Source organism: Bos indicus, chromosome 1 (assembly GCF_029378745.1).
Source record: "Bos indicus isolate NIAB-ARS_2022 breed Sahiwal x Tharparkar chromosome 1, NIAB-ARS_B.indTharparkar_mat_pri_1.0, whole genome shotgun sequence".
Taxonomy (NCBI): Eukaryota; Metazoa; Chordata; class Mammalia; order Artiodactyla; family Bovidae; genus Bos; species Bos indicus.
The window spans coordinates 9,629,146-9,645,932 of record NC_091760.1 but is presented as its reverse complement, the minus strand read 5'-3'; the positions used below and the strand labels follow the sequence as shown (position 1 = coordinate 9,645,932).

Genomic DNA, 16,787 nt, shown 5'->3' with positions numbered 1-16,787 from the left:
GCGTGCTGCGATTCATGGGGTCGCAAAGAGTCGGACACGACTGAGCGACTGATCTGATCTGAATATTCCTCTGAGACAAAGACCTGATTCATTCATCACTTATTATAAAAAAGGTAGACCCCAACAAACTCAGTGATCTCCTTCACATGCCCCAATACATCTAAAACTGCCATTTGATTGTCCATTTTGCCTTGTGAACATAGCAGCTCAGATGTTTGGCCAAAAATATGCTGATCCTCTGGATAATGATTTTTATTTGAGCAAAAAATACTCTGTCTCTGGTGAGAAGTGATTTGTCTGCTGTCAACTTCCATGAATCTATAGCAAGATGACATTATTTTGTATGTCTGATAAAATTTCAGAGTCTTCACTGTTTATGACAGCTCTGGTCTCAGAATTAGAAACTGATATCCTTCATTCCCCTCCTTTACTCCTCATTCTAGATTTCCTTATCCTCAGCTCATATCTCAGTTTACCTTATCTAGTTGACTTGATGACTTATCTAGTTGGGTTGCCTAGACTCTTAATCTTAAGAGGTCCTTAAGCCCCATGACCATACCTTTCTGTGAGTATAACTGCTGATATTCTTCACTTGCTATCAAATATGAGTAGAGGGTTAACAAGAGGTGCTCCTGGGGATCCTCTGGCTGCCAAATATTTTCTTCTCTGATATCATTGTACCAAGATAATATTTCCTTTACTAGTTTGCAGATTTCTTGGCTCAAGGATTATGAACGGAAAAGTGATGAGTCTAAAATTTAATAGCACTCCTTTTGCCCACTGGTGGAACTGTTTACCCACTGAAAATCCATACTTCTAGACTCTTAAAACATAGTGATGAGGACCCAAATTTTAAATTTCCCAAGTGGATCACCGAGAGTAAGGTTAAGTGAGTCAGCTTCTTTTTATTTATTTATTTATTTATTTTTAAACTAAACGTTTCAAGCTAGATGCTTTGCTCAACCACCAAAACCGTAAAGGGTACGGCCCTGACGTTTGAGCGCGTAGACCACATCCATGGCAGTAACAGTCTTGCGCTTAGCGTGCTCCGTATAGGTGACCGCGTCCCGGATCACATTTTCCAGAAACACTTTCAGCACCCCACGAGTCTCTTCATAGATAAGACCAGAGATACGTTTGACGCCTCCACGACGAGCCAGACGCCGGATAGCTGGCTTAGTAATACCCTGAATGTTGTCCCGCAAGACTTTGCGATGGCGCTTAGCACCCCCCTTGCCGAGGCCTTTGCCACCCTTCCCACGACCAGACATGGTTGCTGTCGCAATCGTGAGTCAGCTTCTATTTCAACCATTTGATTTCCAGAGCCCTGTTCTCTCCATTGGAGATGTGGTACCATAAAATAGCTGTTGCTTTCAGGTGTGTACTTCACCCTGGAAGATGGTGCTTCATACCTGTGGAGTGTATCTCTAGCATGTCTACAGCGTGGTGCCTTAGCTGTGCCTTAAGAAGATCATTCCATTGTTCCATCAGCTGACAGAGTCTGGCATATCATACAATGCAGCTTGTGATGTGACCAATGAGTTCCAGGGTTGTGTTCCCACTCTCCTAACCCAATTTGTGTAAAATAAATCCCTTTATCCAATGAGATTCTATGCAGAATCCTAGGTTGATGTTGATGGGGCAACTTTTTGCAAAGCCTTTGGGATCTTGCAGTTTTGTGAGTATAACATACCCAGTGCAATGTGAGCAGTTATGATCACATGATCACTTGGCATCCCTTGATCAGATATTCTGCCTCCAGCCCAGTGACAGACTAGGAGATGCTTTTTTTTTTTTTTATTCATTCTTTTTAAAAAAATAAATGAATCTGCCACAGGTATACCCGCGTTCCCCATCCTGAACCCTCCACCCTCCTCCCTCCCCTCCTCTCCCTCTGGGTCGTCCCAGTGCACCAGCCCCAAGCATCCAGTACTGTGCATCGAACCTGGACTGGCGACTCATTTCATACATGATATTATACATGTTTCAATGCTAGTTTCCCAAATCTCCCCACCCTCTCCCTCTCCCACAGGGTCCATAAGACTGATCTATACATCGGTGTCTCTTTTGCTGTCTTGTACACAGGGTTATTGTTTCCATCTTTCTAAATTCCATATATATGCGTTAGTATACTGTATTGGTGTTTTTCCTTCTGGCTTATTTCACTCTGTATAATAGGTTCCAGTTTCATCCACCTCATTAGAACTGATTCAAATGTATTCTTTTTAATGGCTGAGTAATACTCCATTGTGTATCTGTACCACAGCTTTCTTATCCATTCATCTGCTGATGGGCATCTAGGTTGCTTCCATGTCCTGGCTATTATAAACAGTGCTGCAATGAACATTGGGGTACACGTGTCTCTTTCCCTTCTGGTTTCCTCAGTGTGTATGCCCAGCAGTGGGATTGCTGGATCATAAGGCAATTCTATTTCCAGTTTTTTAAGCAATCTCCACACTGTTCTCCATAGTGGCTGTACTAGTTTGCATTCCCACCAACAGTGTAAGAGAGTTCCCTTCTCTCCACACCCTCTCCAGCATTTATTGCTTGTAGACTTATGGATTGCAGCCATTCTGACTGGCGTGAAATGGTACCTCATAGTGGTTTTGATTTGCATTTCTCTGATAATGAATGATGTTGAGTATCTTTTCATGTGTTTGTTAAGGAGATGCTTTTTAAATATGTGGATTCATATGATGTGGTTTTGATCCAGAATCCCAGAGTTCTCTGTTGCAATTGTGAGCTAGAACTTGTCACACAACTGCCCACTAAGATCCTTCAAATGTATACAGTCCACAACATATGACTCAGTGTCAGCAGCGCTTTCATCACAGCCAGGACCTGATGGTGAATAGTTCTTTCTCTGGGTCCTATTCAAAGTTGCAAAAATTGCATGACACTCAGTGAACAGGTTGGATTATTTTCCCAAGTGTAGAACATGTTGCCTTTGAAGCCCAAAGAAGGTTTTGTGTTTTCTTAATTGTGGAAAGTTAGAAACACAGTATTGATACATTATTTTGACACATATATTCTAGCATCCCTCAGATCATTGGTTCCTTAAATGTTCACTGACATAGTGAGATTTTTTATCATTGTAGTTTACATCTTCCACCTTCTGGAGCACTTTCATCTTATCAAGGCTTCTATATGGGAAATGGCTGGATGGCATCACTGACTCGATGGATGTGAGTCTGAGTGAACTCCGGGAGTTGGTGATGGACAGGGAGGCCTGGCGTGCTGCGATTCATGGGGTCGCAAAGAGTCGGATACAACTGAGCGACTGAACCGAACTGAACCGAACTGATATGGTGCCATAGATATAGTAGACTTATGTGATATTCTTTGGAGTGTCCTGATATTCCAAACGGTTTCAGATTCAATTATGATAGCAGGTGGAGTTGTAAACTGAACTCAAGAAGGAAAACTGTAAACAATCTTTCCCATATGAATGTGTCTGTGTCTTGTTCTATTCCTTGATGGAAACCAAAAAACTCATTCACTATACTTCAAGTGTATGATATATCTGAGACCATACATATCTACTGTGGCCAAGAAAATATGTCCCTCAGCACAGCTGCAATCAGGACTGTGACCACCTTGAATTTATAGTAGTCCACTCATATTTTAAAAGATGTTTCCAAATTTCATAGAGAACTAGTTGATGATATGGATATATTGAGGAAAAATACTTGAGTAATAACTGCTGTTTGCCCTTGAGAAGTGATGTTTTGATTTACTCTTTTGACCAGACTGGAGTAGTATAGCAACCTCAAAATTTTCCACTTGAGTCCCCTTACTTTGATAGCTCTTATCCTACAGGAGAAGTAGCGTTGTAGGATTCTCCCAAATATCAAAGTGATAATTTCAATTACACGTCTTGAGACCACAGAAATTACCACTGGATGAGCCACTCCTGGGCCTGGACTGCCGGAGTCCAGCCCCGGTGGATCCAGGGAATTCGAAGGGGAGACGGCATCGGCGGGGATCAGGAAACAATTGCTTAATTAAATGTTAATTAAGGATATAAAGAGTGGTTAAATAAGGATAGCTCAGTGAGGAAATTCAGTGGAGAAAAGAGGCTGAATAATTCAGCCAGAAGGTGAGAGAAAGAACGTGGGGAGACCAAGCTTCGGTGAACAAGGCCCGCACTTTATTTTCCAAAGTAGTTTTTATACCTTAAGTTATGCATAGAGGATAATGGGGGAAGGGGTAGAGTCATGCAGTAAGCCAGGCTGTCTTCCTGCAAACTTATCATATGCAAAAGTTTAAGTGATTTGCATCATCTTCTGGCCCAGAGGCCTGTTAACATTTTAAGACCCTTTCTTCAGAAAACTTATTTTTCTCTAAAGGTGATCAGTCAGGCGCCACCCTCCAAAAGCATTAAAGTTGCATTCCTGTAGGGCAAAGGTGTGGTGGGCTATAACAAGAAAAAGAATTAACTCAAGGGTCCAAGGTTATAGCCACTACTTACACCAATTATATTAATCAATACACTGCCAGGGACACAGCAGGTAAGGGATATGGAAACTTAGCAGCAAACATTGGCCCAACAAGTGAAAATCCCTTCACCAATACAATTTCTAATCAATCTTTTAACTGCTCAAAGGAATCTGTATTTAGGCAGTTTAGAACATTTCATGCCTCTCACAGTTGGGAGGCTCTGAGCAATCACATATGGCCAGAAAAACCTATTCAGGCAGGCTAGAGGACCTCCAAAGGAGTTTGTAGGTTGAAACACCATCACACCCAGGAACTTTATTAAGTGGAGCTGTAAGTTAACTCTTTTTTCAGAGAGAGGTAGTGGGGGACAGCCCCCCGCAAAGTCAGAGGTGTAGGTGAGAGCACAAAGCAGAAAGTAGGCAGACTCTGGTTTTGGGGTAGACGCTCGAGAACTTCCAGGGGGACTCCTGAGGCTCGATCCCGCCTTTGCGTATGCCGAGCCTCCTTCCTCATGACGTTTGCCACGGGCGGAGTTCCTCACAGTGGCTCCTGGCAGTGATAAAATTCCAGTTGAGCTATTCCAGATACTGAAAGATGATGCTGTGAAAGTGCTGCACTCAATATGCAATATGCCGGGAGATGGCTCCTGGCTCTGGACTTCATTGTTCTTCATTGTATAGGAGGGTGTTACAGATTTGGAGGGTCAAAGTCCTCTAGATCAGGGATTGAGAGACTTGTTCTTAAAAGGACTTATAGTTAACATTTTCAGTTTTAAGGGTCATGGAGTTTCTTTCTCAGTTACTCAGTTTTACTGCTGTGGTCTGAAAGAAGACAGACAATACGTGTGCAAAGGACTATTCTGTGTTCCCATTGCAAGGGGGTTGGCTAAACATTAATTAGAAAGAGTGTGGCATTTATGCAGGTCCAGTGTTCAGAATCGGAGAAGGAAATGGCAACCCACTCCAGTACTCTAGCCTGGAAACTCCCATGGATGGAGGAGCCTGGTGGGCTGCAGTCCATGGGGTTACTAAGAGTCGGACATGACTGAGTGACTTCATTTTCACTTTCACTTTTCACTTTCATGCATTGGAGAAGGAAATGGCAACCCACTCCAGTGTTCTTGCCTGGAGAATCCCAGGGACGGGGGAGCCTGGTGGGCTGCCGTCTATGGGGTTGCACAGAGTCGGAAACGACTGAAGCAACTTAGCAGCAGCAGCAGCAGCAGTGTTCAGAATAATCTGTGATTCAAGATTTTTAAGGCATTGTCCACATATCCCCAACCTGATATGGGGATATCAAGTTGCAGGATTTCACTCTTGAATAAGAACTTGGACATGCTTTCACAGACTTGCTAATTTTAAAAATTTCAACCTGCATTATTAGAGCTCTGCTTATATTTTTATAATCAGGTTCCAGACTGGATATTCAACTTTTTTTCTGTCTTCTGGCTATAAGAGATGACCTCTGACTTTCACATGTGGCCTGAAATCAATGATCAATTACCCTCAGCCTTTCATTAGCATTTTCTAAAACTGAGACCCCCAGCAAAAGCCGGCCAATTCTATGATCCCTATAATGACTATTTCCAATGAACTCTCAAATGCATGATGTGCTGCATGAACCAGAATGTACCAAACTGTGTTGCATTTTCTTCCATCAAGAAAAGTTTAATATTACACTACTGTTGCCTACTAGTTTGAGTGAACTCCGGGAGATGGTGATAGACAGGGAGGCCTGGCATGCTGCAATTCATGGGGTCGTAAAGAGTTGGACACGACTGAGTGACTGAACTGAACTGAACTGAACTGATTGCCTACTAGAGGTTCTCTATGCCCCAACTACTAGTCATCTAGCCAATGACACAGCTACACGATTCCCATGTAGATTCTTTTCTAAGTCTGCTCTTAGCACTGAAAGTTTTCTTTATCATGTTCTAGGAACCACATATAAGAGGGAGTTGTGTCTGCATTTGGCTTATGTGGAATACATTCAGAAACAACACCTTAAAGGAAGCACAGGTAGCAGGATTAAGCAGAGCCAAACTGTGATTGCAGCTGCAACAAAATCTTGGCTAAATCCATAGGGAATTCTAAGCCCTGCCATGACCTTTCAGAGATATACTTAATAGAGGCAAAGGGACCAAGCCTTTGTACTCTGCACTGACTTGTGAGTGAATATGTGCCACCTAATGTGGAGACCTGACTCATTGGAAAAGACTTGATGCTGGCAAAGATTGAGGCAGGTCGAGAAGGGGACGACAGGATGAGATGGTTGCATGTCATTGTTGGCACGATGAAAATGAGTTTGAGCAAACTCTGGGAGATAGTGAAGGACAGGGAGGCCTGGTGTACTACAGTCCATAGGGGTCATAAAGAGTCTGACATGACTTAGCAACTGAACAATGAACAACAATCTTCAGACTGAGTGAAAGCAAAGAGGCTCTACTTAGCTGTAGGCAGTTCCTGAAGAAAGCCTCAACTTTGAACTGACTGTAGACAAAGCTCTAAGCTATAAGCAGATGAGGTATTTCAGTTTTAAAAGGGGAAATCTGTGAGCCACACCATGGGTTCCAATAATACGGTTGTTTGTTTTGCCTCTTGCTCCTCAATGAAACCAAGAGCTGATATTTAGCAGACATAGCTGGACTCTAAAGGAGAATTTTAAGCAGAAGCTGATCCACAGAAAAGACACGCATGAATCTTGCCTCCTTGTTTCCGTGTTCCTTCCCTTTTCCTCCAGTTCTCTTTTCCCCCAAGTTTAAAATTCTTACTATGCTTATAAGCACCTCCAATACTGCTGTTTACTGTTCTTGGTTTAGAGCTTATCTTTGCATGAAGGCTCTGGCTTCCCTCATCTCTTAGGGCCTTGAGATACCCTTTTGTAGTTTAAAAGTAGTTGTTTGGCAAATGCAAATCGTTCATGCCTCTTTCCTTAAAGTAGATAGGAATTTGATGAATTCCAGCTGTTTGAATACACTTTAGATTATTTGGACATTGCTTAGAAACTATTAATTAGTAAACGCAATAGATATTAATTAGTTTGTGGAGGATAATTGTTTTATACTATTGTACTGGTTTCTGCCATACAGCAACATAAATCAGCCATAAGTATACATTTGTCCCCTCCCTCATGAACCTCCCTCTCATCCCCCACTCCCCATCCCACCCCTCTAGGTTGTCACAGAGCACTGGGTCTGGTCCCCTGTGTTATCTTTCCACTAGCTATCTATTTTATATAAATAATATAAAATTTGTATGTTTTGTTATGTATATGTTTCAATGCTACTCTATTAATTCATCACCCCCCTCCTTCCCTCACTGTGTCCATAAATCTGTTCTCTATGTCTGTGTCTCTATTCCTGTCCTGCAAATAGGTTCATCAATGTCATTTTTCTAGATTCCATAGGTGTGTGTGTTAGTCTCTCAGTTGTGTCTGACTCTTTGTGACCCCATGGATTGTATCCTACCAGGCTCCTCTATCCATGGAATTCTCCAGGTGAAAATACTGGAGTGGGTAACCATTCCTGTCTCCATAGGATCTTCCTGATCCAGGGATTAAAATGGGCTCTCCTACATTGCAGGTGGATTCTTTACCATCTGAGCCACTGGTGAAGCCCAGATTCCATATATATGCATTAATATATGATATTTATTTTTATCTTTCTAACTTATTTCACTCTGTATAACAGTCTCTAGTTTCAACCATCTCACTAAAACTGACTTAAATCTAGTTTTTATAGCTGTCATATTCCATTGTATATATGAACCACAACTTCTTTATTCATCCATCCATCAATGGATATCTAGGTTGCTTCCATGTCCTAGCTATTATCAGATCAGATCAGATCAGATCATACGCTCAGTCATGTCCAACTCTTTGTGACCCCATGAATTGCAGCCTACCAGGCCTCCCTGTCCATCACCAACTCCCGGAGTTCACTCAGACTCACGTCCATCGAGTCACTGATGCCATCCAACCACCTCATCCTCTGTCGTGCCCTTCTCCTCTTGCCCCCAATCCCTCCCAGCATCAGAGTCTTTTCCAATGAGTCAACTCTTCGCATGAGGTGGCCAAAGTACTGGAGTTTCAGCTTTAGCATCATTCCTTCCAAAGAAATCCCAGGGCTGATCTCCTTCAGAATGGACTGCTTGGATCTCCTTGCAGTCCAAGGGACTCTCAAGAGTCTTCTCCAACACCACAGTTCAAAAGCATCAATTTTTTGGCTCTCAGCTTTCTTGAAAGTCCAACTGTCACATCTATACATGACCACTAGAAAAACCATAGCCTTGACAAGATGGACCTTTGTTGGCAAAGTAATGTCTCTGCTTTTCAGTATGCTATCTAGGTTGGTCATAACTTTTCTTCCAAGGAGTAAGTGTCTTTTAATTTCATGGCTGCAGGCACCATCTGCAGTGATTTTGGAGCCCAAAAAAAGAAAGTCTGACACTGTTTCCACTGTTTCCCCATCTATTTCCCATGAAGTGATGGGACCGGATGCCATGATCTTCATTTTCTGAATGTTGAGTTTAAGCCAACTTTTTCACTCTCCACTTTCACTTTCATCAAGAGGCTTTTTAGTTTCTCTTCACTTTCTGCCATAAGGGTGGTGTCATCTGCATATCTGAGGTTATTGATATTTCTCCTGGCAATCTTGATTCCAACTTGTGCTTCTTCCAGTCCAGCATGTCTCATGATGTACTCTGCATATAAGTTAAATAAGCAGGGTGACAATATACAGCCTTGACAAACCCCTTTTCCTATTTGGAACCAGTCTGTTCCATGTCCAGTTCTAACTGTTGCTTTCTGACCTGCATACAAATTTCTCAAGAGGCAGGTCAGGTGGTCTGGTATTCCCATCTCTTTCAGAATTTTCCACAGTTTTTTGTGATCCACACAGTCAAAGGCTTTGGCATAGTCAATAAAGCAGAAATAGATGCTTTTCTGGAACTCTTTTGCTTTTTCCAGGATCCAGTGGATGTTGGCAATTTGATCTCTGGTTCCTCTGCCTTTTCTAAAACCAGCTTGAACATCAGGAAGTTCACGGTTCACATATTGCTGAAGCCTGGCTTGGAGAATTTTGAGCATTACTTTACTAGCGTGTGAGATGAGTGAAATTGTGTGGTAGTTTGATTCTTTGGCATTGCCTTTTTTTTTTAAATTTTATTTTATTTTTAAACTTTACAATATTGTATTAGTTTTGCCAAATATCGAAATGAATCCGCCACAGGTATACCCGTGTTCCCCATCCTGAACCCACCTCCCTCCTCCCTCCCCTACCCTCCCTCTGGGGCATTGTCTTTTATAGATAGTGCTTAATGAATATTGGGGTGCATGTGTTTTTTTGGATTATTGTTTTCTCAGGGTATATGTCCACTAGTAGGATTGCTGGGTCATATGGAAGTTTTATTCTTAGTTTTTAAAGGAATCTCCATACTATTCTCATAGTGGCTCTATCAATTTACATTCCCACCAAGCATGCAAGAGGATTTCCTTCTCTTCACATCCTCTTCAGAATTTACTATTTGTAGATTTTTTGATGATGTCCATTCTGACCAGTGTAAGGTGATAACTCATTGTAGCTTTAATTTGCATTTCTCTAATAATGAGTGATGTTGAGCATTTTTTCTGGTGTTTATTTAAAAATCACTTTGTATTTTTTGTTAATTCCATTTGATTGCTGACCACTGAAATTAACACTGGCACAACTGTGGTATTTTCAGTTCTTTCAAATAGGAGCTGGAAGTAGCAGAAATAGAATCAGGAAGATGCAAGGTCAGCATGTGATATGTGTTTATAATGTTGCTCTGCTTACTGTCCCTGCTGATTTATACTTGTCACATGTTAAGGGCTCAGCTCAGCTGCACTGTGGCGCCAACTTTCTTTTGTTATTAGTTTTACATTAAAGTGATTTGTGCAGCAGAGAAAAAAATGAATTGCAGGAAGTTAAATATTCAGAGTAATCTTGGTATAATTTTGGAAACTAATATGAAGACTATAGAAAGAAAGACTTTTGGCACTTCACTTCTAAGTATGTTAGATAAGATAATCCAAACAAAAAGATACTTAATGTGCTTACAAAATAATGTGTCAAGGGCTTATAAATTAATATTTTTTCCTTGAATGCAGATGTCATTAGCTAAAATATCTCTGAGAACATTTATAGCCACAAGGTTGAGTATTGTGATTAGTGACTATTTTTATTCTCTGTATCTTATTCTTCGATTTATCTAATACATTTCAATATTCACACTCTTGGTAATGGCAGCTCATGTTTTTTTGGGGGCTGACATCTTTTAGCTTTACAGACTCTAGATTTATCTGTACTAATAGCAGCTGGTTAACATTCTTGGAATTCTTACTTATGAAGATCAATATGAAGAATCAATCTAGAGTGTGCTAAAATTATTCAATCTCTACTAGAATGGGAGACATCTGAAAAAAATTGACCCTTTAATTGCTCAGATTTCATTTTAGAAATCAGTACAACAGAGCTGTTTTCTGCTCACACAATAGTTTTATTATTTGTGCTGGTGGAAGCCAACTCAGAGTGCTTGAAAACCTAGAAAGAAAGCCAGTGAGGCTTCCTACAGAGAGCAAAGTCTAACTGGTACCCTGGGTAACCAGAGAGTGAAGCAGGGACCGGATCCTGTGACTGGTCATTGTGAAAGGTGTGCATTTTGCTATAAGTGAAATGGAAAACAGTCTGGTGGTTTTAGCAGTTTTAGGCATAGCAATTTGAACTTTCGGAAGGTCATGACGTTTGCTTCAGAAACAGATGAATTTTAAAGCAAGAAGTCTACTAGTGGATGGTGGTCATCCAAGTACACAATACAAGTGAAGTTAAAAGAAGCGAATTTTAAAGCAGGAAGTCTAGTGGTTCATGGTGGTCATCCAAGTAAGCAATATGGAGGACTGGAGTCTTGCGAAGACAGTAGAGTAGTAAAGGGAGAGCAGGTAAATTTAGTAAAAGTATCTGAAGATTTGCTTATCGATTAAAAGTGAGAATGAAGAACGGATTCCTAAAAGTTTGGATAAATAACTGGGCAGATGATGATACCAAGTATCACGGCAGGGGTATTAGATAAGGAATTGATATGGTGGAGTTGATCTACTTGTTAAGATTAAGTTAGATTGTCCCATAGGGAGGTGATATACTGTTCTAAATTTCAGAGAAAAGAAGCATGTTGCTATTATTAAAGTGAGTCTGAGCAACTGAACTGAACTGATTGATAGAATGCATATAAAGCCAGGAGACTAGATGAGATCCAGAGAGTTTAGATAGAGAAGAAAGACCAGGACAATTGAGCACATCAACAATTAGAGTTTTAACAGAAATACTTTGAGAAACTATTTATTTTTATTTATTATTATAAATCACTATATAACCCTAGTGATTTATAATATATACTTATTTCACTATATATATGTATATATAGTGAATATATATATATATATATATATATGTAGTGAATAGTGCTGGAGAAGACTCTTTAGAGTGCCTTGGACAGCAAGATCAAACCCGTCAATACTAAAGAAAATCAACCCTGAATATTCATTGGAAGGACTGGTGCTGAAGCTGAAGCTCCAATGTTTTGGTCACCTGATGTGAAGACCCCACTCATTGGAAAAGACCCTGATGTTGGTAAAGATTGAAAGCAGGAGGAGAAGGGAGCGGTAGAGAATGAGATGGTTGGATAGCATTACTGACTCAATGGACATGAGTTTGAGCAAACTCAGGAAGAGAGTGAAGGACAGGGAATCTGGGCATGCTGCAGTCCATAGAGTCTCAAAGAGTCAGACATGACTTGGTGACTGAACAACAGTACAAATATAGAACCCAAATTAATAATATTTGAAATTTTTTATTAGATGCCCATTCTTATCTCTTAGTTTCACATTTATTTTATTTTTTTCATGGCAAAGTATTTTATCCTTGACCATGAATGGCAAAACTAGTGGAATTTATCATAACATGGTGCTTGGCACCAAATTCTCGTTTATTTTGTTTGTTTGTTTAGTGATGTATTCCCAACAGACACATTTCCCAACAGAAACAAAATCCTAGTTATGGTGTGAAAACATGCTAACATATTCTTTTTCCAGTGGTTCAGTAAAAAAATATAATAATAATAATAATTTTTAGTTAAAATGGAATAACTCCCAGGTAAAGTTATAAATCATAAAAACAATTATGATTACCAGAATGGAAGCTTTATAAATATATGTTATTTCAAATTGCTCCAGTGTGTGTAGTAACTAACATATCTTTTTCTCTTCAGGATTAAAAAACTTTACTCTCAAAACCAAACCAAAATCTCTCTCTCATAAACAGAACATCAATGAAAACAACAACACGTGCATGAAGCACAGACTTTTCATATAAACAAAAAGGAAAGAGAACAGAACTGTTAACCAAAGTTTCAGGAGTTAACATGCTGCAAGTGTCTGAAATTATTCTTGTTTGGGTACATAAACAATCAATCAATGGATTAGGTAGATAGAAAATTTCATAAGGGGAAATGTAGTCCTTTTGTGGAGATACAAAATCTTTATGGGGCTTATTTCCAAACTAAGAAATATTTCAAACTAGATGTGGAACATATTTGTATTGATTGTATCCCCTTTGGAGATATAAGAATATGTAAGATGGAAAAAGAACGAGGAAGTATACATCAAAATTATCAAAGTCAATGCAATTTCTTTGATATTAGCACAGGATCTTAATTCGGAAATTTTGGAATGCATATTAAAGTCCACTAAGTCTATGAAGGAAAAAACTAATTATTAAAGTGTTTAATGATGAATTTCACTTGGAAATAACTACTTTATTGATCTTTTCTATCCAAAAAGTCTTTCTTCATCCTTTCTTACCCAAATATCCAGTTCTTAAGCTCTCTTTCCTCATGTTGTGACAGAACAAGGACTTAATAAATCCAGTCCCACATAGGTTGTGACGCAGGGCAGTTTAGGAGGTGGGAATACCATGACTTTGAATTTATAACCCTTGGAAAAGCCTCTACACTGTAGTGATGCATTAATGGCGATGGTTCAGGACCTCAATTTATTGTGAGAAGGCCAAGCCAGAGCTTAGGGCGAGGCTTCTTTTGCCTGGAACTGAACCTCTAACAAACTCAAATTCCTCAAATTGTGAAGGATGAGAATAAATCCAGTTCATTTGTAAGTCTTAGAATCTTGCCACAAAATTTTGAGGTTGACTTGAAATTGCACAAGGTTAGCAATTTTCAGAAAGTTTACTTTTTCCTTCTGTTTTCTTAAGCACTTGCTATATAGTGAGACTACCTCCTGGGAACAGAGTGTTCTCCAAAGTCAAAGAGCCAGCCTCACTAGGCAAATACTCCTGTCATCAATTACCATTTTAAAATGTCTCAAAAAGCATTCTTTAAAGTAATCCTTCCTCAAATCCTGTTTGAAACTAGATTTAAATAATGGGTAAGTGGATAAACATCTTGTGGAATTAAATGGATAAAGGGAAAAATGAATTTTGTCATGCACAAAGTTGTTATCTTTAATGGAATGACTAAGGAATTCCTCTTCATAATGCCTGTACATACAGATGGAGGATTGTTAAACTAAGTAATTCCTAACTCGTGGCAGAAAAGAGGGTGGGGATTTACAAGAAGCAAGTTTAAATGAAGAAGGGGGCTGAAATTGCCCAGTGGAGACGGAAATGTGCTATTTATGTGTTAGATTTTCCATCTTTTCTAGTCCATGGTTCTATCTTTATCCTTACTTTGCCTAGCTTCCTTCATCATGAAGACTATGTAATACACTCATTTTGAGTTCTATTAAGCAGCTTGATAGCAATTGAGTTTTCCTTTTTGAATAAAGTATAAATATAATTATGAATTACATACAAATTACTTCCAATATTACATGGAGCATGGCTTCCCCAGTGGTTCAGTGGTAAAGAATATGCCTGCAATGCAGGAAAAGTGGCATAGCTTCGATCACTGGGTTGGGAAGATTGCCTAGAGGGGGAAATGGCAATCCACTCCAGTACTCTTTCCTGGAAAATCCCGTAGATAGAGAAGCCTGGTGGGCTACAGTCTATAGGGTCACAAAAAGTCAGACATGACTGAGCATGGGAGCATTAGCACTACATAAAACATATTCATATTATCAATTAAAACAGTACAAATCTAAATATTGCAATACTGATTAAATATTCTAATAATATTATAAATATTCTAAATAATCTAAATATTCACATCATTTCAAATTGATAAAGAAACAATACTATGACAAATAATTTTTTTGTCTTAAATGTCCATAAAATTAAAGGTAAGCATACTTGAAAACAATGAGCAAAGACTCTGCTTTAATAATACAAGTCACTTGAAAGATCCTATTTACTCAAATAATGCTGCTCTTGAGACAGATGATGTAAAAATAAATATAAAATGATTGGTACAGAGAAAAATTAAACCTATTAAGACATAATCTATGATCATTACCATACAATGGTACATGTTAGGACCTCAACAACTGATATCTAGCAAAAGAATTCCACTTAAATGAATTTAAATGGGCCTCCCAGGTGATGCTAGTGGTAGGTGAAGCTAGTAGTAAAGAACCAGCCTGCCAGTGCAGGAGACATAAGATCCATGGGATTGATCCCTGGGTCTGGAAGATCCCCTGGAGGAAGGCTTGGCAACCCACTCCAGTAATATAGCCTGGAGAATCCCATGGACAGAGGAACCTGAAGGGCTACAGTCCATAGGGTCACAAAGAGCAAGACATGACTCAAGTGACTTAGCACACACACATGTAAATTAACTTAGGGCTCTAAATGCATGAAATATTAAAGTATATATATATATATATATACACACATGTATATATGTATATGTACAAAGTAGTACATATATTAAACCTAAATTAATATATGTACTACTTTGTAGCCTATGAAAATTTCAGAGGGGTGTGTAGAAGTTGGAGGCAACATCATTCCTCATGGATCCATTCCAGGTTGAGCTTACCTAATACTAAACACAGATTCCCAGAGAGTGTAACATAAGGGATACATTAAACATGCATCCCTTAAGCTGATCTTAACTCTTAGACAAAAAAACCCTCAATATCTCCTCTTTGTTTATTGCTTTTTTGCATGATTCGTTTCTCTTTTCCTTCATTTCTTCCTTCTTTCCTCCCCTGTTATGAAACAATTGAGAAATACTGAATGTGAATTAATTATTAGATAATTTACAAGATTATTGTTAATTCATTTCAGAGAGGGGGATAATGTAATTGTGGTTATGTACAGAAGAAGAATATCATTCTTAGGAGATACAGGCTGAAGTTCTTAGATCTGTAGCATGGTGATGTTTGCAATGTATTTTCAAATAATTTCAAAAATGTGCACACACATACAGACATATAACAGCAGATTTGCTAAAATGTTAACACATTTTAAATCTAGATAGGGAGTATGTGGGTGTTTCTTATAAATTTATTTCCACTTTTCTGATGGTTTAAAAAATTTTATTATGAAATTAGGAAAAAAGAAGTAGACCCTGTGTTGGCCCATTTTTTTGTCAACGGTTAAGCTATAGTACCCAACTATTTAATTAAACACTAATCTATCTGTTGCTGTGAAGATATTTTGCAAATATGACTAATGTCTATGATCTGGGTAGACCCGATTCAGTCAGTTGAAAGGCATCAATTAGAAAGAAACTGAAGAAGAAATTCTGCTTGTGACTGAAATACCAGCTTCTTATCCTAGAGTTCTGGCTTACCTTTCCTGTCTATGGACTTTGGATTTGCCTTGTGGCTTAGTTGTTAAGTCCTGTCTGACTCATTTGTAACCCCATGGACTGTAGCCCAGCAGGCTCCTCTGTTCATGGAATTCCGCAAGCAAGAATACTAGAATGGGTTGCCATTTCCTTCTCCAGGGGATCTTCCTGACTCAGGGATTGAACCTGCATCCCCTGTGTTGGCAGGAAGGTTCTTTACCACTGATCCACCAGGGAAGTCTTTGGACTTGTTCAATTTTCACTTTCATGCATTGGAGAAGGCAATGGCACCCCACTCCAGTGTTCTTGCCTGGAAAATCCCATGGACGGAGGAGCCTGGTAGGCTATAGTCCATGGGGTCGCTAAGAGTGGGACATGACTGAATTATTTCACTGTCACTTTTCACTTTCATGCATTGGAGAAGGAAATGGCAACCCACTCCAGTGTTCTTGCCTGGAGAATCCCAGGGTAGCCTGGTGGGCTGCCATCTATGGGGTCGCACAGAGACGGACATGACTGAAGAGACTTAGCAGCAGCAGCAGACTCCAGAATCAAGTAATCTAATTACTTGCCATAAACCTTTTAACATAT

The 16,787-nt window shown here is 39.5% G+C and overlaps 1 protein-coding gene across 1 annotated transcript; it reads right to left on the bottom strand.

The window, feature by feature from the left end:
• Positions 1 to 932: 932 nt before the first annotated feature.
• LOC109563841 (histone H4) lies at positions 933 to 1,273 on the bottom strand. Its single transcript, XM_019967255.2, has one exon. It carries the CDS (start codon positions 1,269 to 1,271, stop codon positions 960 to 962), a length of 312 nt encoding a protein of 103 aa, XP_019822814.2. The 5' UTR covers positions 1,272 to 1,273; the 3' UTR covers positions 933 to 959.
• Positions 1,274 to 16,787: the final 15,514 nt, after the last annotated feature.

Coding starts and splice junctions, on each gene's coding strand:
- LOC109563841 (XM_019967255.2), bottom strand. CDS start 1,271: ATGTCTGGTCGTGGGAAGGGTGGCAAAGGCCTCGGCAAGGGGGGTGCT.